At 40.3% G+C, this 27,599-nt stretch overlaps 4 protein-coding genes across 12 annotated transcripts in view; all 4 read right to left on the reverse strand.

Moving 5' to 3' along the window:
* Window positions 1-1,591: 1,591 nt before the first annotated feature.
* Window positions 1,592-9,316, reverse strand: LOC121299963 (renin-like). The gene is made up of 9 exons (XM_041228256.1): window positions 9,213-9,316; window positions 7,840-7,987; window positions 7,585-7,708; window positions 6,929-7,047; window positions 5,633-5,829; window positions 5,081-5,203; window positions 4,493-4,637; window positions 3,082-3,180; window positions 1,592-2,799 (listed from the first exon to the last, which is right to left on the reverse strand). Exons 1-9 carry the CDS (start codon window positions 9,272-9,274, stop codon window positions 2,638-2,640), a joined length of 1,179 nt encoding a protein of 392 aa, XP_041084190.1. The 5' UTR covers window positions 9,275-9,316; the 3' UTR covers window positions 1,592-2,637.
* Window positions 9,317-15,987: 6,671 nt separating this feature from the next.
* LOC121299969 (metastasis-suppressor KiSS-1-like) lies at window positions 15,988-21,230 on the reverse strand. Its single transcript, XM_041228265.1, has 3 exons — window positions 19,654-21,230; window positions 17,715-17,915; window positions 15,988-16,928 (listed from the first exon to the last, which is right to left on the reverse strand). The coding sequence occupies exons 2-3, from the start codon at window positions 17,812-17,814 to the stop codon at window positions 16,636-16,638; spliced, it is 393 nt and encodes a 130-aa protein (XP_041084199.1). The 5' UTR covers window positions 17,815-17,915; window positions 19,654-21,230; the 3' UTR covers window positions 15,988-16,635.
* Window positions 21,231-21,514: 284 nt separating this feature from the next.
* Window positions 21,515-25,387, reverse strand: LOC121299968 (vesicle transport protein GOT1A-like). The gene is made up of 5 exons (XM_041228264.1): window positions 23,793-25,387; window positions 23,389-23,480; window positions 22,885-23,063; window positions 22,603-22,666; window positions 21,515-22,354 (listed from the first exon to the last, which is right to left on the reverse strand). Exons 1-5 carry the CDS (start codon window positions 23,815-23,817, stop codon window positions 22,313-22,315), a joined length of 402 nt encoding a protein of 133 aa, XP_041084198.1. The 5' UTR covers window positions 23,818-25,387; the 3' UTR covers window positions 21,515-22,312.
* A 99-nt stretch (window positions 25,388-25,486) lies between these two features.
* Window positions 25,487-27,599, reverse strand: part of LOC121299959 (pleckstrin homology domain-containing family A member 6-like) — a 65,834-nt gene continuing 63,721 nt past the window's right edge. For all 9 annotated transcript variants that reach the window (XM_041228241.1, XM_041228237.1, XM_041228240.1 and 6 more), the window contains one exon: window positions 25,487-27,568. In XM_041228241.1, the coding sequence (XP_041084175.1) occupies window positions 27,525-27,568 (44 nt within the window). In that variant the 3' untranslated portion in view covers window positions 25,487-27,524. The remainder of the gene's footprint in view (window positions 27,569-27,599) is intronic.

Raw genomic sequence — 27,599 nt, forward strand, 5'->3', positions numbered from 1 at the left:
CCTCATTTCCAAAGGAATATGTTACATTCTGTGATTCAGAAAATGACTTCCATAGCTAAAGCTACACGAATGTGTAGATGCCTCTGTGTTTCATTGTGCTCACATGTGCCTCAGTTCTTTCAGCTACAAGCACTGGACTGGCATCTAATCATTTGGATTTTGTTCTTGTTATTATTAAAACTGTAGGTTGTCTGGCTCACTGGTAAAATAACTACATTTCTACTTTTCTCATACACTTCATATTTCTATGGGTTTGCATGCTGGCATGATGTACCATCATATAGTAGAGATCTGATTAATGGCAGATAATTAGACCTAATATAAGATGGGATGCCTTTGTAATTGATATAATAATTCCACCACAGTCCGAATCGTTGGACATTTAAAATTTGGGGTTGCAAAACATGAATAAAACTGAAAAAAATTAAATGAAAACTATTTATTTAACAACTCTAGACCTGTTTAATGAATATCGTTAATATTTTAATAAATCCAATATGTTAGTATCCATTGTTTGTTCCTAAGCCTCCAGATTTATCACACACAGATAAGCCCAGTACCAACAGGAAAACTACAGCTTATGACTTAATAAAAATCACAGTTTGCTGAGCCAAAATCCTGTTCTTGTGTAGAGAGCAGCTCCATCTAGAGGTAAAATGTGGAACTCCATCACTTGATAAATTACTCTTAAAATTCCATTCTATTCCACATGATCTTGCAATCCTTCCCTATGATCCAGCAAACGCACATGCACATGCACAAGCACAAGATTCCCATGGGGATATGATTCAGGCATCCTTTATGGGTGGGACAGGGTTTTACTGCTGTGCAAACCCATCTGCAGCCTCCTTCTGTCCAAAAATGCAACAGTCCAAGATTCAGTTCAAATAACACTAACACATACCTTAATGATAACACACCCCACCCCAACTGCACATCAGAATCCAATCACAGACAGTCGGATCTACAGCAATGCAAATGGACAGTGGCAAAGATTTGACTGAGTGCCAGAACGGTTCACTTTTGTCTGCTTCTCAGCTTTGCAACTTACATTCTTGCATTTTCTAAAGCCTGTCACAGGGTTCGTGAAACTGGAGTGGATTAAAGTCTGAGTGATGTTCAATATAATGACAACAATAATAATTGTTCTGAATTTGCTCCAAAAGGCTTTTCAATATGTTGCTACAGTCAGAACCCCTGTATTTGCTTATAAAAACGTACTTCACGAAATGACGGCCACAATAGAATTAACACATTTTGCATCTTAAAGCTGAATGAAACCAGCTAGATAATGTTACGTTAAAATATTGAATTGCATTGTAGTTGTCCATAGTATTTAACGAAAAAAATGACAAAAATTGACATTTTGAAATCTAACATGAAATACTATGCTACTATTATGGCTTTTGGTAGAATTTTGCGATATAATTTTGTAGTTTCTTTGATTACATGATGTTAATAAAAGCTCTAAATTATGTTTATATAGTTTTTATAGTTTCAAGCCTAAAATTCTAGGTGATGCAAAACTTTTGGCCATAGCTGTAGATCTACATTTTTGCAGGTAAGCCAGTTTGGAATTAAAATTGTGCTAGTGTGGTTTTGTTGAGAAGTGACCAAAGAACGAACACCCCTGAGCTTTCAGATTGAGCCCAGCATTAGAGACCATCTTGAAACTGTGTAGATAACAAGTCTCCATTGAGCTTTGTGCAAGTGCAAGTTTGCTGAAAATATCTGGGTGTAAGTGCTGTTTCAAAATTTTATTTGCTGTTATATACAATCGATCAAATTAACCCAAGACACTGCTTCAAACTTAGCACAGAGAGAAGAACAAGAAATGAAAGTTTAGAACAGAAGGTAGGAAGAACTTTTTTTTTTTTAGTGATGAAAGCTTAGCATAGCCTACAGGTGAAGTAGTAACGTTACGTTCTGAATAAATTAAATGGTACAATAATGGTCAAAAACAAGTATCTAATTCTAATAGTCATTGATAGAACTGGGCCTGTGACAAGGTGGAGGGTGGGGCAGCTTGAATTGAATAAAGATTGTAGAGAGACCAGGAGAAAGAAGAGAAAGTGATATATGGGTGACGTGATATAGAGAGGGGCAAAAGAAGCCAGCTTTCTGATTGTTTTCATACCATTATCATAGCATTTAAGTAATTTAATTGAACAATTTATTACATATGGGAATCACCATTTTTTTTAACTAATACTTAAATAAGTTAGCATGTTAGTTTTCATAGCAAAGCACTGAAATGTAATATTCTAACTGAGCAGGTATATTAAATATTGTCAACATAAGTATTACAAAAGACTCTGCAAAATCAAAAAGCTTAGCAGTGCATTCTATTCTAGGTATACTAAGAGCCCAATTCAGTGAGCTCTCAGCTTCTGTGAGAGAACAAGATAATGACAACAAGCCTAATACCACGGGATGTTTTCAGCACAGTTGTTTTGTTTGGTTATTTAGCATCGCTATAATGACAGTAGTGCCACAATTCCAATTTAATCTAAGGGGAAAACATGGACTAAGATGGTCTGCTCCGAGCACATTAGAGGAAGACTCTAAGAGAGGAAGGAGGTTGTGACAGCGAGAGGGTTGTTTTATTTTAATTCCAGAGGGAAGGTTCCTCTCCTCTCAGACAGCCCGAGCAAAGCCGATTCGGTTGTTCCTCCGGTCGAACTCCACATAGTAGCGGCTGATGAAGTTGGCACCGAGGACCCAGATGGGACCAGTGGGCGGGGGCACGTCCAGACCTGAAAAAGTCACCACACACAAGTCCTCCCCAAACTTGGAATGCTGTTGGCAAGGAGGGGACAGGGAGGCAGTCAGTTTCACATAGAGACGAGCAGAGACTGTTAAAACTGTCCTCAATGCTACTCAGCTCTATAGCATGCTTATAGTGAGTCCTAGTCTAAAGACTCCATTCTCAGCTCTCCAGCACTGTCATTACCAGCACCTTAATAATGAGCACTAGTCAAAACAGTCCATTCTCAGCTCTCCAGCACTGTCATTTGCCCTGCACCTGAACAGTGAGAGAACTATAAGAAGGAGAAACTAGGTTCAGTAGCATCAACATACCCAGTGAATGTAATCTTCTCCAGTCAGTTCATAGTCATGGCCTCCGAAGCTGAAGAAGATACTGGGCAGGGACTTCACTCTGCCACAGTCTACCGTGTACTGTAAACAGGAGAGGGCAGAAAGATAAGCAAGCAGTCCTGGACACAATAACACAATGATACAACAAATTATACAACTTATCAGGAACGCTAAAGAAGGCAGAGCCAGGACTGACAAATGCCTGCTTGTCCACAACTTTCACCTTCAAATTTATGACTTAATCTATGAATTTATGAATGGGTCCATTAGTATTCAGAATACACAATCCACTACTTTGCATATCCAGTGTAATGCATAGCGTAGCGTATTCAAAAGTTATGTTCTTCCCTGGGGAGTGTGAAGCACTGAGTGCAGCGCTTTGATTGGCTGAGCCTCCTCTTTTTTCTATGTTACTGCTCACAGACACTTTTCGCTCTCTACACTTATGCACATCAGTTACAGATTGTTTTCATGTTTATGAACTGAAGTTTGGCACAGTGGTGGAATGGGACCTTATGTGAACAGAGATCCGTCATAGTTTATGGAAATGAATGCGTAGCTCTTCAACAGATCCCTGCAAGGAGAAACCTCCGTCTCATCAAGCGCTGAGCTGTGAAACCAAACGGTTGATCCAGGAGGCCAGCACGCAAAATGAAAGCTCCCTTTCACAGCAAACCCACATTCTGGTAAAAGATTTCTAAAGCCCAGTACAACTGTAGGGATTAGAGAGCCTCCAAAAGTGACAAATTAACAGGTACACTTACTATAGAGGGCTGTTGTAAAAAGGAAAGGGGCCATGATATATTTATTCAACTACTTTCCCAGTGAGTTATTTAAAAAACACCCTAACCTCCACAATAACAGAGCTCATATTTATTCTGAGATGATGTATTCTTTTTATTATTTAAGGAATTTACCCATGACCAGAAAGATGTGTTAATTATTTACATTTATTAAACAAGCCCTTTGGCATTCTGGCACCTCCTTCTATTACAAAGATGAACTTTGTTGATAATAATTCATGGACCTGCAAAGGCTTAGGGTTTAATTAATAAGGTGCTGTTATTAAAGCAATGATGCCAGAAATAACAAGCATTGTTAAACAACTTGACTATGATTGATGAGTAATGGCTGTCATTCTGCCGCTATGAAGCAGCTTTACATGTACTATACCATGCATGTATGTGCTTATTACTGAAGGCTTTTGATATACTCTATTACAATTTCCAATGATTTTAGGGTGCACCAGATTATACACCAGCTAATTTGCTTCTCAAATCTAAATCTGTATTGTTCCATGGTCGCTCGGGTAATTGTACGACTGTTTTGCAATTCCTAAAATGTTCCCATAGAGCTACTTGAAAGAGTCGCTTGAATTGCCCTTTTCGCTGACCTCTCCCTCTGCCAGTTCACTCGCTCCAATGGTTTCCATTAGGATTGACACGGAGGAGGCGGGGCCTGTAATGTAGGAGGAGCCGGTGTCAATCACAGCCGTGCAGCCTCCTTTACAGAACAACAACTCCATGCCCACTGACACCCTGCAAGAGAGGGGGACAGGATGTGTCAGAGGGAGAGAGAGAGAGAGGGAGAGAAGGTATGAGAGAGGGGGGAGAGGGAAGAGGCTGAGGGACTGGGGCCAAAGAGATAGTGTCTGAAACAATGTGAGAGAAAGGGGGAGAAAAAGGCCTGTTTGAGATAATAGATCAAGTGCTTTTGCAGCATTTTGTGAAAGATCAAAATGGCGGTCTGCGTTGCAAAACTAGCTGCAAACAACACTTCGTATACTAACTTTCCAAGTTGCTTGTTACTAGTTTTGTGTCATCTTAAGTTACCAAACTCGTAACAAAAGGGTGTATATGAAAGGTTGCAGAAAAGACCGTGGTAAACCAGCAGGTTAAAAAGGAAGAGTTTGACAGTGAGAGCGCTGAGTGATTTATGGAAGCTGCTGTTGATATAGTACCTATATCAAAGTGTCTCCTACCCTTTCATCTGGATCTCCCACTTTCCTTTCTTGCTGGTGCTGAGGTAGTTGAATTCTCCAGTGTAATAGTTGGGGTCCGTGCCCCCCAGCACAATCTCTCCACCTGGCTTTTTGTGGGGGTCCCTGCCACACATGTGAAAACATTTTTTTTTTTTTTACAAGCCTCTTTTTGGAATGCATATTGCTTGTGTTTGAGGTTTAAACTCTATAGGGGGTGACTCTGTTTTAACCGCCAACTCACTGCGGAATGGGATTGACCCTGGGAAACCCACACAGTTCCCAAGAGTGGTTTGGATGCTATCAAATTCAATCTAACAATTTTAAAAAAATCATGTTTCAATTATTAGCTTGAACACATTATTTAATACATTATTTTAAGATAATTTCTATATTTCACTGCAGCATTTGTAATGTCAAAATAGCACAGTTCGCTTATAATTAATATTGTTTTTAATGTTATAACTTGTACTCACTAAGAGTTATGCCCTAAAGACAATGTGGTTTTGTAGGAAGCTATCTTGACAAGTAATCATAGAGGAATGTTAAACATACCTGCTATAATACACTGAAAAGACCTCCTCTTTGAGGCTGTGCTGAGACAGGATCTGGTCGAAAACAGGGGTGATCCCGTCAATGGCCGAGTTGGGGTATCCCATCCCCAGAACTCCATCAAACTTGGCAAAGATGAAGGGCAGAGCTGGTAGAACCGTAACTTCGGCAAACACCTGGATGACAGGGATACCTCCCACCTGAAGGGGGCGACAGGGAGTCGTGAGAAACATTACCCTTTTCACAATAATTAATGTACCTTATGCATATATATATATATATATAAATTTATAATTTCTCGAAAACAAATAACTTTAGGAAAAATCTTTTGTAGCAAAAGTTTTGTTTTTATGGATGAGGAAAACAAGTTACAAGAAATAGATATACTGTACAAATATTTATTTCAGCCTTTTTTTTTTTTTAACAAAACTCCAAAAACTCCAGAAGTTTCTAGAAATTATACATTTCCACTGGGATATGCAACCTTTGACTACAAGTGTGCATACAGTATATAGTGTGTGTAGTGCGTTAACTGAAAATAGCATTTGTAAAGTGTTCTAGACTACTGTTGGTTTATTGTCAAGAAAACCAAACTTGATTTAATTCATTAAAAACCTCAAAACTTTCCTAAATGCTGCTAAAAAATAAAGTTTTCCTCTGACACTGGCTTGTTAGACAGAGTCGATGGTAGCAGCTAATACTTCATTCTGACTGGATCCCCTGTCTATAATTTTTCCAAGTACCCTTGGTATGCTTTTCGCTTTGCACACGGGTATTGTCAAGGAATAGTTAAGATGATGATGCCAGGTGTTGCCTGCAGAGGTCAGGAACGACCTGACAGTAAAATATTGAACTCCACAGTAAATTCACGTATAACCCCACAAAGGTTAAGTTTTATGCGTTTTTAAATGTTATCACTACAGATTAAAACTTGCATATGTACTAATCATTAATAAAGTATTGACGATATAAATGAAAGCTTGGCATGGACCTTTGATTTGAGACCCTTCAAATAGAAAGTACGAGCAAGACATCTGAAATATTTTAACGCAGTGCTCTCTGTATTGCTTCAATGTGTGCAGACTGTGACAAGGTAGAGGCTGGGAACGAACCGGCTGCCCTGCGCACCGCAAGTGCGCGTCTTGACCACAATGCAAAAACGCTGGGGAAGCGTGAATAAAATCACCAGTCTGGATTGTGGAGATGAATGCATCGGCACAGCAGGACAATACAGGGTACAACAAAGGCGATAGAATAAATTCCATGCGTTTTGGGACCCTTTCAAGTTTCTCCGCTTACCACCACCAGGTCTTGACTGAGGAAGCCCCTGACGTTGCCAGAGCCGTACTGAATAGAGAAAGCCGTCCCGTTCGCTATGTGTGTGTTAGACTTGGAGGAGTCGTATCTGTTGTGTGAAACTGGGGAAAGCAAACACATTCCAGTTATTGATTTACTCAGGACTAGTGACACGGTAGATTGCAGATCCTTAAAATCTTTCAAATCTACAAATAAATCCAACATCCTGACCGATTTGCATAGTATATGGAATATGCATTTCGTAAAATACCTTATGTCACCCAATACTGCTCTCTAGGGGTAATTGGGGGTAAATGGCCGTAACTAATAAAACACAGTACTGTGTTTCACAGTATTTGAGCGTATCTTTCTAACACATAATGAATGGAAATGCACACCTATTGTGTCAGACGTTACACGGTGTTATGTTGAGCACTCAGTATAGATAGCAGTCTGTGGGACTCGTGTGTGTGTGTGTGTGTGTGTGTGTGTGTGTGTGTGTGTGTGTGTGTGTGTGTGTGTGTGTGTGTGTGTGTGTGTGTGTGTGTGTGTGTGTGTGTGTGTGTGTGTGTGTGTGTGTGTGTGTGTGTGTGTGTGTCAGTCTCTCTTATGTGTATCGGTATGGGCGGTGTGTGCAGCTGTGCTGTATGAGGACTCACAGCAGGCAGTGTACAGGGGAGAGCAGCTGTAAGAGGGCACCCACAGGTTGGAGGAACCGGTATCAAATACCACGTTGAAAATCTGGGGCGGGGAGCCGATACTAATCTCTCCGAAATACTGAGTCTGGAGCAAAGGGGAGAAAAAGAGAGGGACGGAGGGAGGGATCAGATTTAATACCTACATTTACAAACCTCTGTGATTTTTAAAATAAAGTTATTACAAAAGTAGCGAGAATAGCAGGTTTATCCTCTTACATCATAGTAGTTGGTGAGCGGGGTAGTCCCGTTGCTAGGGTGTGGATTCACGGCTTCCTTCAAGCGCAGTTCCGCAAAGACCTCAGCTGGCGTCACTCCCATGACGCGCAGGGTCTCCCGCACTGAGGGCATCTTCCTCAGAGCGATCCTGGAGAGTGAGGGGGAGAGGGGCTTGGGCAGGGGGTTAGGACCTGGCTAAGCATGCTGCTCGAAACGACAGTGAGACAGCTATTGCTTAGATCCGGAAGGTATTTGCTGTATTCCCAATTCCATCCAGGTCTCAAAGTAGTTCATTATTTCACTATACTGTATCTGTAAACCCTGGTATTATAAAAGGGCATATACTTCTGTTAACTATAAATATAATGTAGTCTAGATATGAGATGTACAGCCACACTAGCACAATTTTAATAATATAATTTAGTTCTTTTATTTAACAGCATGTAATCAAATACACTACAAAGTGATATCGCAAAAGTGTACCTGAAGCCATAATAGTAGTACAATAGTCCATGTTAGATTTCGAGAGGTCACATTTTTTAATTTGTCAGGTTTTTTGTTAAGTATAGGGGAACTACAAAGAGGTATGTAATTCAATATGTAAACATAACATTATTCAGCAGGCTTCATTCAACTTTATGATTAGTTAATTCTATAGGGTGATGCAAAACCTTTGGCCCTAGCTGTATTTCAGTTTGCTTGCATTGTAATACCAACAGGTGTCAATATAATACTGTATCAATACTGATTAGGATCGTCCAGACTGACTGTAAGCTGCCAACAGTACTTTTCCCTGTGCAATGTGTGTGATTTTTTTTTTTTTTATATGCCCTTCAAAATGTAAAATATAAAACAGTTCTCTCATCACATCACCCAAACAGTCTTCTCCAGCCTAAATCATTTTTAAAGGATAAAACAAAAAAAGAAAGAAAAAAAATTCTCTTTTGGGGTTAAAAATTAAATATTCTGAGATTGTGCGTTTGCTTTGGTCACATTCACTGCTGATGCTGCACATCTGTAAAACTACTCAAGGTTGATTTGTTCTGGAATCCCATTTGGTCTTGTGGAGTACGGCTGACTGTGCTGCTTACCTCCCAGTCCCTCGGCTCTAATCATCTAGGCCAGGGGTACACAATCTCGCTCTTTTGAAATTCAGGGCTCCCCTGGTCTTTGCCCCTCTCATATCCTATATTACACCATTAAATAAACATCCTTCAAGGTCTTAATCAGTTCATTTATATTTTACTTCAATCACAGCCTGGGAATGAGCTCAATACACTCCTCCAGTGTCTTGCAGTATTTCACTTTATAAAACCAGCAGCATGCAGATACACCTCTAAATGATTTGGATATAAATTAACAAATGCCCTTACCTTGTGATGGCTTGGCTTGAGCTTATCACCAGCGCCAGCAGAAAAGCAGCCCAGCAGCGCATTGCAGTTTGAGTTTGCAGTGTAAAGATTCAGAATTACCAAGATCCAACAGTCTGCGTCTCTGAAAACTGCCTTTCACGCTCTTCCTTTTATACCATCTCCTGAGTTTGACTGTGACCCGCAGGCCCAAGTTTTAGTGTGCCCCCCCCCAAACACCAGCCCCTCCTTGCTGGATCAGGCCCAGAGCAGGGCAACCTAGGGGTCGTGCTGAGACAGAAAGCAGTGACAGAGAGACCTGTCAGTGAGGTCCAGAGAGTGCACTGCTTCAACGGGAGGTACCCCTCATCACCTGGGGTTGGGGAGCTGGCAGTGAAACAGTGAAGTCAAAAAGAGATTGAGAGAAATGGATATTTTTTACCCCAAATGACCAACAGCCCAGAGGCGAAAGAGCTATTGCTTTTAAAGCTAGTGGTTAGAGCTGAGGGACTGGGAGGGTAGCAGTGTGGTCTAGTGGTTAGAGCTGAGGGACTGGGAGGGTAGCAGTGTGGTCTAGTGGTTAGAGCTGAGGGACTGGGAGGATAGCAGTGTGGTCTAGTGGTTAGAGCTGAGGGACTGGGAAAGTAGCAGTGTGGCCTAGTGGTTAGAGCTGAGGGACTGGGAGGGTAGCAGTGTGGTCTAGTGGTTAGAGCTGAGGGACTGGGAGGGTAGCAGTGTGGTCTAGTGGTTAGAGCTGAGGGACTGGGAGGGTAGCAGTGTGGTCTAGTGGTTAGAGCAGAGGGACTGGGAGGGTAGCAGTGTGGTCTAGTGGTTAGAGCTGAGGTACTGGTAGGGTAGCAATGCGGTCTAGTGGTTAGAGCTGAGGGACTGGGAGGGTAGCAGTGTGGTCTAGTGGTTAGAGCAGAGGGACTGGTAGGGTAGCAGTGTAGTTTCTGTGATTAGAGCTTAAGGACTGGGGCTTGGGGGTAACAGTCTGGTTTCTATGATTAGAGTTTAGGGACTGGGACTGGAGGGTAGCAGTGTGGTCTCTTTGATTAGAGCTTAGGGACTCGTAATCCAGACAGATTCTGCATTCCCCTAACTGAAGGTACATGGCTGTTGCCAGTAGCAATAACTTTACCAGGACTAAACAAACACTGTCTCCTCAGATGCATTGCTCTCTGGGCTGTCCCATGTAATACAGGGTTCCTGGGAGGGGTCTCAGTCTTGTTCTCACAGCTGAGCAGCTTTCTACTGGGATTAATCACAGGGCCTGCAGCTAGAAGGAGCTTGGCTTCATAGTCCTCTGATGCACAACACAAACTGGTATTATTCTGCTGATGTTACAGAAAGAGGAATATCAGGCTGTTTGTGTAACTTCTGGTACATGTCATGCTATCTTCTTCAGGAGCAACACAAAGACCCATATTTATTTCTACATGCTGGAGTCTTGTTTCACAAGTATTATATATATATATATATATATATATATATATATATATATATATATATATATATAATGTAGACATTTCCAAAAAATATGTAATAAAAGCAAACAGTTCAGCTGCACATGAGTAGATTTTAAAACTTTAGGAAGATTGAGCATGCTTGTATTAGAGGATCCATCCAGTGTTTTGTCCTCATTGTTTTCCAGTGAGGACAAAATGAATCCACTTAATTGCCCCTCTTAATCTTGTGCTGTGTGTGATGAATGAATGGCTTGTTTCTTGAATTACGGTGTTTCTCTGTTCCAGAGATCTGGAGTAACTTGAGTGCTCTGCAGAAGGAGCGAAGGCTGTTGTTTAGATTATGCAGACAGCCTGGATAAGTAGAGATTAAATAAAACAAGAACATAGAGGAGGCACACAATGAAGCATTTCCAGACTTTGTCCCTCTCACACTGGCACTCCTACCCGGGTCTGGACCCGGGCCCTGGTGTGAAACTGCGTACATGGGTCATACCCGGGTTGACCAGGGTTCCAGCAACCTACCTTAGGATGTGGGTCGACACGCTTTGAGACAAAATGTTTGACAGCTGTTCTTTACCTGATGAAATAACAAACAGCCATGCCTGCGTGAAGGTTTCACTTCTGCAAGGAACTTTTCTGTTTAGCCATATTTGTGTTGCTTGAGACACACCATGAGCCAGATCGCAGCAGGGGTGAAGAAACAGTTGCTCTAATCAACATTTGGGCCGACAGTTCAATCCACAGAAGCTTGGATGGAAGCGTCAGTAGCAAGCTGCATTGATACATGCATTGTTTACTTGCGTCTGTCACCCAGGTCAAAACTGCTTCATCAAAAGCAGTGTGAAATCAAGTAACCAACCCGCATGGGTCCTGATCTGGGTAGGTTCCGACCCAGGTAGAGCATGCCAGTGTGAAAGGGGATCGTTGATATATGAAATGGTAGCTGTATCAGTCCAGCGATGATAGACAGAGGGAAAGAGATGGGATACCTTTTATTGCACTAAATAAACAACAATTAATCACAAGTTTTCAAGACCTCAAAGGTATCTCATACAAGTGAAAATAGGAAAGACAGATTGATGTTTAAATGATAGTACAAATTAAATAAAAGTTTTATTGTTTGAAATAGCTGGAACCACCGAATTTTCTGCACTCACTCACTCACACTCTCTCTCTCTTTCTCTCTCTCGCTCTCTCTCGCTCTCTCTTTCTCTCTCTCTCTCTCTTTCACTCATCTAATTCCTGTGAGTTAGACTCAGTTCCCACAGCTCGCCCAAAGGTCAAACCCAAGGTCAGCGTTGTGTACACAAGCCTGCTCCGCTCCGACGAAAAGATGTTAATCTTCACGTCAAAGAGATGCAATAACAGCAGGGGCAAAGATTGCATCTACGCGCGGCAGTCTTTCCCACTGCCAAACAGTTCCAGACAAGCGGGGCAACAGTACAGAGAAACTGACTTTAACGAAACTTGAAGAACTCACATCTTCAACCAAAGAGCAAACACAACAACAACAACAACAGCCAGTATCCATGGACTGCATGCCCCAGAGGGGAACACTGTATATTATATAGCTTCCAAAACATGCTTATATTTTAAAGCATTTATTAGACCCAGCGGAAATACTGACTATCATTGGGCCTGGAATTCAGTGTAATGAGTATGGCTCGTTTAGATAGATCATTGCAGACTATAGATCGATTTCATTACTCCAAATAATTTAAGATTACTTTGAAAGAGAAAATTGCTCGTCTTTTCAATCTGACATAAACCACTCAACTGTTTCTGCTCTCTGGCAGGACACATGACACATAAACAAAGGAATTGTGGTCTAGTAACAAGGGCAGTTTTCAGTAGAAACGTTACTGCTTAATAAGCAAAGATCACTGAAACTATTATACTGGAATTAAAACACTGTGTCTCTTGTGACTTGAAAATATGTTATATATGGTGTGTCACTGTACAGCTTCCCAGACTGACTGAAGTATGTCAAGGCAATAACTAAGAAGTTTGGCTCTGAAAAATGATGCTGAATAATTCAACACTCTTACGAGATGTGGACCGGACTTAATATCTTATGGAGTGAGGGATTGCCATGATGAATAACCTGTATTAACTAAAGAATGAATTATAAATCCAAACAACAGGCTGTAAACCAAAATAATAGGTTTTAGTCGGCATTTGAATTTGAAGAATTTGCATGTTACTTAGCATTCTGTTTAAGCAGATGTCATTGATAACTGTTCAATCCCTTCTCCAAATCCATTCTGCCCATTCCAGGTTGTCGGAGACCGTTAGCCAGATGGCCAGTGTGAGGATTGCAGTGAGAGCATGTTTTTGGAAGGCAGAGAGTGGCACTTATGAGCCATCCTGTGACCCCAGGTCCCATGTGGCCCCAGGAGCTGGTTTCCCACAGTTAGAGCTTTGAAAGACCCAGGGAGCAAATCACAGAGGACACAGGCTCTGCGTCACTCCCCTGCACCGGCACACGCTGCCCAGACACTGCCCGCGGGCGTGGGAAAACACAGGGGGTTGGGGAGACGAGGTGAGCCTGCTTACCAAACCAACCCAACAAGACTGGAGAAGTGCCACAATAAAACACTTACATTGCATTCAGTAAACAATATACAGTACTGTACTGCATCACAAATTATGTCCCTGGAAAAATCACCTTAAAGAATCATATTTTAAATTCTATTTTATATTTTTGTAGTCTAATAATCTACCTGTATACATTTAATATAAGTACATTATTATTATTATTATTATTATTATTATTATTATTATTATTATTATTATTATTATTATTATTATTATCTAAAACATTTCTAATGTCTGAGTACTAGTATGTGAGATTAAGCAAAAATGTAGGACTATTCTATTATTCTATTTTTATATCCTTGGACAATTTTGGATTACCTTGTGTAAAGGCTTGACGATTGCCTACATCCTAAAGCCAAAATACTGTCTCTGATCTCCGGCTTTCTACATGACTTACACTGTGTGTCTGCCTTCTGTGCTCAGCAGAGAAGTGAGGACAGCGATCCTCCAAAGGCCAAGGCATTGGAGACAAAACCAGCCCTCGCATGTTTACATGTCTTAATAGAATATTAAACAAATTGTTCAGTAAAGGCTAAGGTATGTCTCATTCCCAGGGTCAGAAGTTTCAGAATTGCTCATTCTGAAATTGCTTTGTGATTGATAGCAATCTTAAACAGATGGGTGCACAGAAAATGACAAGGCCATTGCAAGGCTATGCTTACTAAACGTATGCAGTCCTTTTCTTCCATGTATTCATTCATTTCTTTTTTAAATTAAAATGAATAATGTACTTGGTCTCTCGAATTGAGGATCTTAAAAATAACCAGTTATGAAAACTCTTTCTAGTATTCTTGTCTGTACAAATATAAAATCTAAAAATAAAAAATCCACAGGGGGTGGTCATGTTTTAATAAATGAAATGATGTCAGTATTTTTGTAGATGTATACATCTGTATATTTTGTATAATGCTTACTCTCTGTAGTTTGGTTGTAAAACTAAACTGTATTTTGTGGGATAATAAAATAGCTGGAAATGGAGGATTGGGCTTATTCATTGACGGTGTAGCAACTCTGAAGCAGTTAAAATAAGTATATATTAACAATCGTCAATAAACACCGAGTGAATATATGTGAATACAAAATAGCTAAAACAGAACGATTTCACAATTTTACTGTTTCTGAGCGAGACAAAAAATGAAGGCTGGTCACCTCATGCTTATTTCTAATGGCTGCTTAGAATGAGTCGGATTTCTAGGGAGTGCACTGTGAAAAAGAGGACCGGTTTTTATTTAGCTAATCAAAGGGATCACCTTGACATGAACTTGCCGAAGAGTTCTCCGGTCAATAAAATAATGATCACAACAGCTAAGCCTATGTTAATCCTACTACCAGAGTACTGTCTGAAAATGGAGAAACATGTTAATATTTTATTGAGTGGCAATGCTGTGATAACATGCTTTACAGCCTGTTTACATACATGTCAATACAATTGTTGCTTTTAGCAGCTGTCCAATTGAGTCACATTCTCACAGAACCCCCCGATTGAGAAAGCGCTATACGAGCCAAGTGTAATCCGGGAAATATGATTCCTTGGTTCTGGAAACAAATAAAAGGAATGGCTTTCCTGGAAACATGTCTCCTTGTTTGTAATGAGATGTACAGTAACATTCATTATAATAAAAGAAAACATAATATTTAGTTCCATTGTGTATAAAACAGACTGGATCTACCATCGTGGGGATAAATCATTTCAGAAACAACAGGGAGATAACTGTATTCTCAGTGAATACAATCCACAGTCATGTTTTTTATACTAGTGAGGAAGGAAGTTGTTCTGCTAGATGTGTCCTCTTGTTGTAGCTGTTGTGTGAGAAGAAATACTGGACGTCACTTTTTAATGTCCTTGTTTTGAATTAGAAAAGAAATAACGGAAAACCAAGCATGTGTCATCCAGTGGCAGGCTGTGCTGTGCATCAACTGGAGCCTTTGTGATGTTCCACTTGTACATTGGTTCTGAGGATTAAGGGCTCATCTACAATTTTTTTTTTTTTTTTAAGGTGGTCAACAGATAAACCACTCAATCAAACATTTGGTAAAACTGTGTATCCGTCCTTGTTTCCGAGATTTCTTTTTTTTTCCGGCTGCTCCTTCCAGATTTTATTAATCCTATTCAGGACATCATATCTGAATTTCCATCTCTATAGTAGCAATGCCTATGGCTCTGATTGAAGTGGAAATGCTAGCTCAAGGTAAACTACACTGTTGTGACTCATTAGTAAAATGGTGCCACATGGCAGCTTTTTTTCATTGTGTTTGATAGTACAATACACACTATGCTATATAACAAAATAATAGGTTTTAGTCTGAGCAATTTGCATGTTACTTAGCAGTCTGTTTAAGCAGATGTCATTGATAATTCCCTTCTCCAAATCCATTCCGCCCATTCCAGGTTATCGGAGACCAACAGCCAGTGCTGATTAAAACACAGGCTTTATAATGTTTCAAACGTTACCCTGCGTGGTGTTGTTGACCAGGGCACGTCCTACTGTATGTAGATAAAGTTTAGTGGTAGTAGTTTGAAAACATAACTGGGGCACTGTCACGGATGGCTGGTGGATGACATCAGATCAGGAAGAGACAGACACTAGTATTGCGGGTTTGAAGCGCTGAGCACATATTTATTAAATAAAACAAAATTATTTGACAAACAAAACACCAACCAGCTGAACACAGTTTCCTTCATTTTTATTTTTTAATTCAGCAATTACAGTAGAAAAAAAAAACCAAAACATTTTTATCAATGTTGGACTGGGATAAACATTTTAAAAAACACACAGGGTGGTTATTCTGCGCTGACAGTGATAGAAAGCAGGACTTCTTATTTAAGAGGTAGCGCTGAAGAGCTAAATGTCTGATATGCATGCATAGGCACTGGAATGAGAGATCACCTATAAAAAACTTTTTTTTTTAAACTAAAAAACAAAATATTTAATGACTTCAAAATTGCTCTGCATTTAAGGGCACGGCATCCTACTAAAACTCAGCAAAACTAGTCCAGTTCCAATCAGGTGCAAAAAAATAAAAGCTTTGCTATAACTTCTGTTGAAGTGCCACATTTGTGAGCAGAATTTGAACTTTAATACATGCAGCATTACCACAGTGACCACTGTGAGTGCACAGACTGGCAGCCAGCTCTTTAAAAAGCTGTATTTAAGGGGCCTGACTTCAGGTAATACAGTCATGGGGGTGGTCTTTAGAATCAATCAGACTGTAGTTTTATGAAAACTGGCAAGGTTCTGTACAAAATGCAAGTGTGCCATTTTCTTTAGAACATTGTGGAACTATTTAAGGAGTGTACATTTGGGTTTAAAACCAGGGGATAAGAGTGGAGAACCAGTGTTGCAGTTTGAATGTAGTAGCAGCCACAGCTAAGGGACAGGTCAATTTGGGTTTGGGTTGGCCTCTGCTGCTCTCTGTGCTAGCAGGCCGGCTTGACGCTTCCCGTAGCGGAGACCGAATGAGTTCCAGTTGTAGGAGGACATGTCCTTCTCCCGCTTCTCTGCTGGGGGGAGGGGCCTCACCGGAGTGGGGAGTTCTTTCAGGGGTAGCTCCGCCCTGAACAGCAGGCTGGCCAATGACATGGGAGCTCTTCCAGGGGACAGGGGAGTCCCCCAGGAAAACGGGATCTTTTTCTCGCTCAACATGTCCCGCATAAGGAGTTTTAGCAGCTCTCCTGGAAACAAGAAAAATGTATTTACTTTATATTATTATTATTATTATTATTATTATTATTATTATTATTATTATTATTATTATTATTATTATTGTTATTATTATTATTAATTGGGGTTATTACTCCCTGAGGTTACAAGTCTCAATTACAGGGCAGATGACTGCAATCTAAAACAGATATAGATAAAGTACAGATATAGATTCAAGTACAATAATAAATCCCTCTTGCTTTGCTAGTGCTAGTTTATTGCTGTATTTTCATTTGCCCCACAAAACCAGTGTGTAAAACTCAACCCTGTCTCGATACAATATCAAACTGAGGCTACTGCTAGTTCCATATGTCTCAATCTGCAACCGGACATTGCACAAATGCATCATTGTTTTGTGTGATTGCTATTTAATACAGCAACCTGTGCATCTTTTGCAGTTGGAGTTATAAAACCCTTGTGCCCAGTACAATGTAAGCGCAATAGGTGACCTTCACTCTCAGCTTGAGTTCTACCACGAGTTCGAACCGGGACTGAGGGAGTCCCAATTGAAATGGATCTGATCTCAGATCTGCTGCTGATGGAAAAATCTCAAATGGCTTTCGTCAGCCCTTGAGGAAGATTCAAACTTAACATATGACTCTCAGGGTGACCATCTGGCTTTCCTTTCTCTATCTGTCTTGGTTTAGCTAGTCGATCGCGGATATTCTGGGTTAAAAGTATCCACTATGGAAGGGGTACCTGTGGCAGAGGCAAAGACCCATAGCTGCGTTCTGGGTTTGAAAGGTTTGTGGACCTACCTGCAGGTTTGGGATAGCTGATTGGTGGTGCAGCTCCCAGGGGATCTCCTTGCTGGGCTCTGACCAGCAACACCAACAGTGGGAGCACCAGTAAACTCATAACAGAGCCTGGGAAGGGCGTGGAGGTCCGCTGGTCGGTCTTGGTCTGGTCGGTCTTGGTCTGGTCGGTTTGGATAATCTGCTGCTCAGATCGTGTATTTCCTTGTAGACAAAATTCAGATACAAGCTAAACTCATAAGCACTTGTAATGTTTTGAATTTTCACAAAACAGAGAATTTTTTTTAGGTGGTCTTCCTGACATTAAATTGATCCTTTTTACCATTGCTGCAAACAGTCAAATCACAGATTCTATGGTGAAACTTCAAGTAAATGTTCCTGTACTAACCTTACATACCCAAACAACAGGGATACAGTCTTTATATATAACACTTTAGCCTTTATCTTGAGAGCATGGTTAGAAATAATATGCATTGGAAATCGTTTAACTATCCTAACAAGTTTTTCCATGCCCCAGTACAATCTCATTGTTGAGCGTTTGTGGGTTTTGTTCAGAGCAATGACAGAATACAACCAGTTAGAGTTGATCTCTTGGTAAAGTTTAATGAGAGTACACCAGTCTGAGCAAGCATTTTACAGTGTGGAGCTAGAGGCACTGTGAAGAAGAAAAAAGGGATCAAACATCACCTACTGCATCCAGTTTTGCATCACCCTATATGATTAACTTAGTTTGCTTCAGAAAGTCGAATGAAACCTGCTGAATAATGTTACATTAACATATGAACTGACACACCGCTTTGTAGTTTTCCCTATACTTAACAAAACACTGACACAAATTGAAAAATGTGACATTTCGAAATCCAACATGAAATACTGATGGAAAAATCTGTGCTACAGTTATGGCTTCTGTTATGCAATATAATTTTGTAGTTTCTTTGATTACATGATGTTAAATAAAATATTTAAATTATGTTCATATCATTTCATATCTCAATCCTAAAATTCTAGGTGATGCGAAACTGCATGCAGTGAAGGGTTTGAAGATTCCATGAGCTTACAGAAAAGATGATAACACCGCTAATCTCCTATTATATTACAAACCAGGCATTCCCTACCTTTTAAAAGACCTTGAAGTGTTTCTAAGTAACCCTAACGTGTATGCGTTACAGACTGCAGTAAAGCCCTTTGAGAATTGACCCACACTGGGCACACTGGGAAATTTCCCATATGAAGGCAGCACATCAAGCTGTGGCCAGCTGGCTGTGAAGATGAAAGAGACTATGGCCACGGCCACCCTGCTCACCTGGGAGCAGGGAGGCAAGGAGAGAAGGTCATATCAATTGAGAAGGGGAGAACAGCGCCGGTAGATGAAAGTAGTTCCCAGTGGGAGGGTAGGCACTCTTCCACCTCTAAAACGCACATCAAAAGGATATGCGTCACTAGACTGAAGGTCGATTTTACACCCTCCATACTACAGATCCATTTGTCTAGCTATAAAAAAATAGCCCTGCTCACTATTGGTGGCTTTTTGTTTTGGTGATTATTTATTTAGCTGGCATAAATTAACACAGATGAGGTCTACCAAATCACAAAAACCCTTTCATGTTTTTTTTTTTTTTTTTTTAAACTCAAATCTAGTGGCACCTGTTTTATAGAAACAAACTTTGCTGAACTTTTAAATCAGTTTAAATTCAATAGGAAGAGCATAGTGAATATACTTGATCAGCACTGGTACCCTTGAGAAAGTTTCACTCTACCTATGCAATACCTACAAGTGATCATTGCACTGTACTGTTGCAATGGCTGTCACTGCACTTCATCATTATTTTCTATACAAATGCTGTCACTCTTCTCCACTATACTTGCTTGCTTGCAGAACATACAAGAGAGCGAATATGAAGAACATGCACTTTGCAGATACCTGGTAGAGATGAGTGCTTACCTTTGTCCTTGTCTGCTTGGAGTACAGGGGGAGCCTCTTTCTCTCTCTGCAGCTGAGTCAATCTTTAGATCTCACACAGGATTCAGAACTGGCGTTTATCTCTGAAATGGGCTCCCTTTTTATATCTGCCCCAGCTTTGCGTCACTCCTGCTAGACCCTTCTTTGATTTGTCCACCGCTCTCATTTTTTCCCAGGGACTCATTTCGTTGCACTTGTTTTACAATTTGCTTGGCTTCTTTCTCCGAACAGGTTGAAACAGTGAATAGCGGATTGAAATAAACCTTTTTGAGTCTTCATAAAAAGCAAACAGATAAAATACCATAAAGTGTTGTTTCATCTCCATTTCTTTTTATAGCACCATACAGAGTTACTTTTAGTTACTATTGGATTGCAGACTGCAGTTTCTTTTAGTTATTTACACAGTGAGTGAATAAGTATTAGCTGAAGTGGTATTCGAACCCAGGACCTGCTTACATCTGTGGGTTTGTGATGGCTCTGCCCATGGGTGTCATCCATGACAGTCCTGATGTGAGTTACAGTTCTGATACTAACTAATAAAACCGAGAGAAATGGAGTGCCTTCTCTTAGCCTGAGCTCCCATTACTTCTGCCCCATTGGTTTGATACCTCCAGGGTTGCAGCTGGCTTGATGTTATACAGACGAGTGACATGGACGGAGGTGGTGTTTCTCAGCCCATGAAACTGTTAGTTGCAATGCCATAAACCTTATTGCTTTCTCTCTCATTCTGGAAGAATCATTTTTGACCATTTTTTTTTCTTTCTAATAATAACATAATAAAATGAAGGCCTGTCTTGCACTTTCAGTAAAACCGTCCAAAGGGAAAATAGAGGACTAGCCACGGTGGTTCCTAACTGCTGTACCTTCAGTGACTCTTCAAAAGGAACAGATATGCATTTACTACAAGTGGGTCCATTTTAAGCCTTGTGGGGACGTGTATAAAAGACCAGAGTTCTGTCACAATTTCAAAAGAAACTATATTTTATTGGCAGCGTCAAGCACCAGATCTCTGAGCTTATTAAGCCCCAAAAGCTTGTAGAGAGACATAGGGGAAAAGCAACATAAATGACTAGTGCATAAACAAATAATATGAGAGGGAAGCAGGGTCTTTACACTGTCACACTGCACAGTCGAAAGGATAGCTGTGTAAAGGGTAATGGAAGGTGGGAAAAGGCTATGTTAATACTACAGAAATAGTGAGATGTTTTCCACAGCATTTTACAGTGCTCTGTGGGAGGGGGGTGATCAGTCTCCCCACAGCTCTCTCTGCTGTAGTATTTGTTCCCACTCCCAGAAAGACAAATCAAAGAGGACACATTCAAAGTTTAATGACGCAGGTTAACACATTTGTGTATTAGAAATCACGTATGAGAAATCAGTTAAAGATTTGTCAACAATCCAGTTAATCTTGTGTTTAACCCTTTCATGCATGACAAAAACAGTTGGAAAAAAATAGTTTTGAACATAAAAAATATACTTTTTTATTGACATTTTTGTTTCTATTTCTTTTGCTTTTATGGAGAAAAAATTGCATCCTCATATACAGCTCTGGCCAAAAGTTTTGCATTACCCTATAGAATTAACAATTATTATTTTGTTTCATAAAGTCCAATGAAACCTGATGAATAATGTTAAGTTAACATACTGAATTATATATCGCTTTGTAGTTTTCCCTATACAAAATACTGACAAATTAAAAAATGAGACATTTCAAAATGTAACATGAAACATTGTACTGCTATATTGGCTTCCAGTAGACTTTTGCAAAATCCTTAGATGATGTTAAATAAAAGATCTAAATTATGTTCATATGATTTTTTTTTTTTTTTAATTATGTCTCAATTTTTCTATTCTAGATGATGCAAAACTTTGGCCACAGCTGTGAGGCTATGCAGTTGTGTCTTCCATATGTCCCCCAAGACTGGAAGAGGGTTATCTGTCCCCATATGAGGTCAAGATGCATGAAAAGGTTACATGTCATCCTGTGCTTAGAACATACAACATAGTTTAGATTTTTTATATGTGTTTAATGGTAGTTCTGGATACAATCTCTGGTTTTGCAGTTTATAATAATACGTTTATAATAAGTATTCACTTGACGTGGTTACATTAGTCAGGTTTTAAAAATCATTTTGCGACCTGGTTCTTATTTTGCCCCTTTTGAAAATCATGCTGTGTGTGTAGGGTTTTTTGTTACAACAGAAATAACAGCACAGACTGGGCAGACTGCACCAGATGACACTAAGAGACACCCCGTACACAAGGCATTAAATAACAGCGGAGCACAGTGAACAGTGCCACAGGTCTCTGTCGTCCACGACTGCTCCATCGCAGGACACAATCTGACACTTGCTCGACTCTCTGCTCGAAAGAGTCATTGGTTTTGTCATTTTTATTGTTTTAGGTTTATTTCGGATTCTTTTATGGATTCATCTTCTTTTTTTGAAGGCTTGGAGAAGTGCAGCTCCATGTTTCATTCTTCAACTGTCAAATTAAATAAAGTCACCCCTTCAATTCCCCATTCGTTATGAAGAGAGTGTATCTCAGTGTGCCTATCCTTCCTCTAATAGTAACAGCACCAGTTCTTCTTTTACGATGATGCTCTTTTCTTTGGTACTGCACTAGGTTCTTGTGGTCCAGGTCACACCATGGAGCTGCTGTTCCCTGCTAGCTTGTTAAACAGCTGGAGAGAAACAGAGGAAAGCTGGCGCTAGCCTGGTGCATGGTACAGTAACTACTGCTACAGGTACCATTCTGAAATGATGAGGAAAGCAAGCTTAACATAGAGAATCCAGTATGCAAAGAGCGCACACCAGTGCCACCTGGTGGTTACTTAGCAGCTCCTTGAAAAATCTCCACTGTTATTTTTCAAACAGCCTGGGCAGAGGAGAAGATTGAAACTCATCAGAATAAAATTTAAAAATCACTTACCAAGCTGAGGAATGGAATATTAACCAGCGAGCCAAGGAATCCAAATGCCACTGGGAAGAAGGTCCTTTGGGTTAAAACAAAGAGAAACTGAAAAGGGGAGATTCAGTCTTTTCAAATGTAACCCCTTAACTAATTGATTTAACAGTGACCACACTGCTGTGGTGCCCTTGTCCTCAACAGTTACAGCCGCAATCCATGAGACCAGGCTCATGTCAGCACTGTTTACCCACTCCGGGTCCTCCTCCCAGACCCTGAGTGAAACTGGAGACCCCTCTCACTCACTTGAAGAGCTGCACGAAGCCGTAGGTCTCTATCACCATACCGACAATGGGCCAGCGCAGCAGCACCAAGGCCACACCCCCCAGGAAGAAGGCGGAGCCTCTCAGTTTGGAGCGCTGGAAGAAGAAGTTGAACGTGCGATGCAGTCCGATGATCACAGCAAGCCCCGCCAGGAAGAGGATCTGCAAAAGCAGGCAGGAATCTCGTCGTTCCTTACTCAATATATTTGAGTACTACTGCTGCTCTATGTTTGTTAACAAGTTTAACTTAAAACACCTTCTGTTACAATGTTAATTGTTACAGGTGCCATTTTAAGAAGGGTTACCTACGCAAGTTGCAAGTAAGTTCGACTACACGCTTTCTGAGGTGTACTGGCAGTTCAGTAGGATAAAACAAATGAGAACACTTACAGTAATGGTAATCCCAATATAAATTATGAAATTGTGGGGCTGGCCGTACAAAGATCAGGCCCCAGGTATGGGGCTGGCAAACAAAGCAGTGACTTACGTTTCCAAAAGCCAGCAGGACTGAGTCGAAGTACAGCAACACGCCAAACAGAAGGAAAAACACACCGAACCCCATGAACCCCACACCCACCTCTGAAAGACATAGGGAGGGGCAAGGGGTAAAACACAGAATAGAGGGAGGTGCAAACAGACTGGAAAACTGCACCTTAATAATGCGCTCTGTCTTAACACACCAGTCCTTAACCAACTCCTTAATAATGATCACTTCTCAGCTCTCCAACACAGCACCTTAGCAAGCATTCCACTGGATAAGGGCTAGGGGAAGTGTATCATTTTTTAATGGATCGACAAGAACAGTCTTGGATGTGAAGACCAGCAGTGAAGTAACAAAAACGACGAGTGAAACTAAAACAAAGATTAACAAGAAGCGAGGGGAGTACTTACTCTGAAATTCTGTTATTGAAATCATTCTGATTTCAGTTCCTTGGAGAGAGTAGTGCTGCGTCGACACCCACAAACCACAGCTCTTGCACTCTGGCCCCCGGTGCTGTCATCAGCACACCTGGCCAATGATTAACCAGCACAGGGCAAGCCCTGATAGAGGGCTGTGGATGAAGAACCGGTGGAAGAGGCGAGGAACCATGGTTTGTTTCCCAGGCTATTTATTTTCACTTTGACTATGGGGAAGTTCATTTTTCTTGCCACAACACTATATATTCACTTCCTGTGCAGCAGGTAATATGACTTGTATCTGCTCACTGGCTTTATTGATTATAGCCTTTGCAATAAAATACATAAATCATTTGATAAATGCAAAAAATGATTGTTGTTCTTGGTGAAAAGCATTGTTTGTTTTTGTTAAACCAAATTTCAGTGATTTCACAGCCCCCCCTTGTGCCCATTCTGTAAAGGAACGCTAAGTAGTAAAACATATCTTTAAACGAGCAGAACTGGGCCTGCATGCACAAACATACCCTGGTCTAAGGTGAAACAGCTTCCTTAGTAAACATGGCTGTCACTTGTAGGCAAAATCTCTATCTCAGACCCTTGTCCTTTTAGCTTTCCTTTCTTTTTGCAAGAAGACAGTTCAATCGATACTCTTCCAGACACACAGAACACCTTAAAACAAAGAGAGACAAATTATTTTTTTCAACGCTTTTACCAAATCTGGTTCTGAGACCTACCCAAGAGTTGTTATTTTTGTGCCACTGTCCATTTAGCAGCTTTAATAAAGGAATACATTACAAAAATGCAATGCCAACGCTGCATACAATCACAATACACATAATTGCCTTCATCAAAGTTGTGGTTTTTACTCTGCTAGAAGGATTGTGGCTTTAGAATTGAGAACTCATACCACTGAATTGGGATTGATTTGTTTAAAATGTTCTGTTCCTTGATGAAGCAAGGAAATGCCACTCACTTGCACAGCTTTTTCAAAACTCACAATTAATGTTTGAAGCCGTTATTATCCACCTCCAAAACTAGAATGCCATTAGATGCCACAATATCATTTGCATACATCTTTGTGGAGAGCCTTTTTCTAAAGAGAAACATACAGTAGATTGATCATGTCAATGTCATATACATGAAGGGGTATTATATTTAGACACATCATATTGTACAAATACATGGAGATGTGCTGTCAACACTCTATATACATGGTGTGTATGCGTGAATGGAAGTATCTAGCGCCCCTGTGTGTGTGTGTGTCTAATATATATATATATATATATATATATATATATATATATATATATATATATATATATATATATATATATATATATATATATATATATAGCAATTTGGTCCTTTTTGCATTCTGAACCGATACTTTGTTATGGCTGTTTTTCATTTTTCATAAATACACTAATGGATGTATGTATGTGCAATGTTCAGCATATAGTATATTCAATACAAGTTGTACTATTGTATATATGATTTGTTATGCCATGGTCCTGGTTTAAAGCATTGAGAAGAACATATCCATGCTGAATGCTGTAGATTTAAATGTGATGTGTGCTTACCCATGATATGCATTCTAATTACAGCCTTGTACGAATGGTGCATGCATATGGTTTATGCTCTCATACATTATCTAGTAATTTAGATACAACACTGGGCACATGAGAGTGTTAAGGTTTGCTGCTATGATTTATTAAAACTCCTTCAAAAATAAAAATAATAATAAGGAATTTGTTTTGCTTTTAAATACGTACATCTTCAGGTTAGCTATAAACAATGAAAGTATTCACAGGAATTTAAAGACGACAGCTCTTTTCAATGTGACAGGTAGGCAAGTCAGCACACCAGAAGGGAAACAGAAATGGAGAATGCAGTTTAAACCCAACAGTTAAAACGTTGGACCTACGCCTGAGTTTTAGAATTGCTTTGCCTGGATTACAAAGGAATGGTTTTGGATTTAGGATAGGCCAACAGCTTAATTGCAAAGGTCACAGATGAACTGTCCGCAACAGGCATGGGGCTACTGTTGCAATATCTCATTTTTAGAGATCGCCTTTTTAAAATAATTCACTTTTCAATACCAGATTATTTTATTTTACCACTAAATCAGTGATGTCAGCTGGTTTGCACTAATCAGGGTTTGTGAATCTTGAGTTGTTTCTTCCACTTACAATATTTCTAGTCAGGCTTTGCTGACAAGTTGACAGGACTGTAGAAGTTGAAAGAGTAGCGTTATGGAAATGCTTCGGCCAGGGTTAAGTGGCGGTTTCTCCTTTTGTCCTTCCTTATACACTGACGATAGGTCTTTGAATGTAAGGATAAGGCAGATGAAGCCCAAGACAGCAGCCAAAAGCATTGACAAGCTTGTCGCTATTAACTCAGGTACTTGGAATGTAAGCTGGTGACCCATCTCGGAGTTAACATAAAACTGACGTCATCACAGGAGACCATTAATGATCAACATAAAACAATGCATCTTTATAGAGCAGGCGTTGGTATAATTATATCACTGAACTAGCAAGCTTAATATTCTAAGGTCACTTCTTTTTCACTCCTTTTCTTTTACAGCAATTAGCAATAACATCATGTTTGTAGCTTATTGTTATTAGTTACTGCTGTAACATGTGCACTGTGTAACATCAAGACTGCTTCAATGCAAAAGATACGTATATAATTATATTCTATTATAGCTCTATATGTTTTATCATTATAGACTTATGAAAGAAAGTGCTGGGAGGTGCTGCATGGACATCAACAAACATTCACAGTTGGCAACAAGCCCTATTTAACGTGAAAGCCTTAGACTTGAGAGATCTAGATGTGTATAAAAGAGCACTGAGCAAATCACCTCCCGCACACACACACACAACTGAAGCTGGAATGGACAGGTTCAGTCTGTGCTTATGCAGTTGCTACAGTCTGCATTTTGCATTATGTTCCAGTCAACGAGACTGAACCCATGGCTGCTGGTGTGTTGGTACCAGTAGAAAAAGGACTGGGGGGCAGTTTGCACACTGGTTCAGTTTCAATCCTGTTTGTAAAGCTCATTTACCAAGAAAGCACAGCCAAAGCTCTGGTCTAGAGTACACGAAGGACTGGGATGCATATTGTGCGGTCAGAGGTCCACAGAGATGCTGGGTGCATTTAGTTGACTCCAAAGTTTTTCATCCCAGAGTGAGACAGACAGTACTGCACCTTTCACAGGGAGCCCCACTAACCCTAATTCAGCTTCGTAGTCAGAATATGCGATTCCAGACTTTAAGGACGGGGTCTGCATGAAAAATTTTCCCGCTACTTCAAAAGTTTTGGGGGACAAATTGCGCGTTCAAATCTCTCCACAGAAAAACAGGGGGAGCTTGTAGTTCTCAAACCAAATATCTTACTCCCAACTGCAAACCATTTCTAAAGCAGATGTAGATCCCTCCAGTCTGGCTGGTTTCTTGTACGGTAAGAGACCAAAAAGGCAGGATAGCTGTACCAGACGATTCTGGTGCCCCCTTGTGGTGGGAGGGACAGCATGACAAGCAGTTCCTCCTGCTTCCCAGTTTATAAGGTTCGAAGTCTCCTGGGCTTCCAGGTGTTGAGATTGTTTTTAAAATTCTCGTACAGCTGTAAAATAAATGAATGAAAAAATATACTCTCTCTGGAAAAAAGGGTTTGTTCTTTTCATTTTGCTTCTTTTGTTTTTTTTTGGCGATCTTTAAGCGCTCAGAACGTTGATCCGTGGAACTTCACAGCAGACAGGGCCTGAGCTGAAAAGAGAGGAGGCGTGTTACAGATTTC

Source organism: Polyodon spathula, chromosome 25 (genome assembly GCF_017654505.1).
Source record: "Polyodon spathula isolate WHYD16114869_AA chromosome 25, ASM1765450v1, whole genome shotgun sequence".
Taxonomy (NCBI): Eukaryota; Metazoa; Chordata; class Actinopteri; order Acipenseriformes; family Polyodontidae; genus Polyodon; species Polyodon spathula.

Bases quoted from the DNA above. Each gene is read 5' to 3' on its own strand.
- LOC121299963 (XM_041228256.1), bottom strand. From the start codon at position 9,274: ATGCGCTGCTGGGCTGCTTTTCTGCTGGCGCTGGTGATAAGCTCAAGC. The intron at 7,048-7,584 runs GTGAGTCCTCAT...TGCTTTCCCCAG, and splicing joins TCCCCTGTACACTGCCTGCT to TTTCACACAACAGATACGAC. The intron at 5,830-6,928 runs GTAAGCGGAGAA...CGCCCCCTTCAG, and splicing joins TCAGTCAAGACCTGGTGGTG to GTGGGAGGTATCCCTGTCAT.
- LOC121299969 (XM_041228265.1), bottom strand. From the start codon at position 17,814: ATGAGTTTACTGGTGCTCCCACTGTTGGTGTTGCTGGTCAGAGCCCAG. The intron at 16,929-17,714 runs GTAGGTCCACAA...TCTTGTTTCCAG, and splicing joins CAGCTATCCCAAACCTGCAG to GAGAGCTGCTAAAACTCCTT.
- LOC121299968 (XM_041228264.1), bottom strand. From the start codon at position 23,817: ATGATTTCAATAACAGAATTTCAGA. The intron at 23,064-23,388 runs GTAAGTCACTGC...CTGCTTTTGCAG, and splicing joins TCCTGCTGGCTTTTGGAAAC to ATCCTCTTCCTGGCGGGGCT. The intron at 22,355-22,602 runs GTAAGTGATTTT...GTTTCTCTCCAG, and splicing joins ATATTCCATTCCTCAGCTTG to CTGTTTAACAAGCTAGCAGG.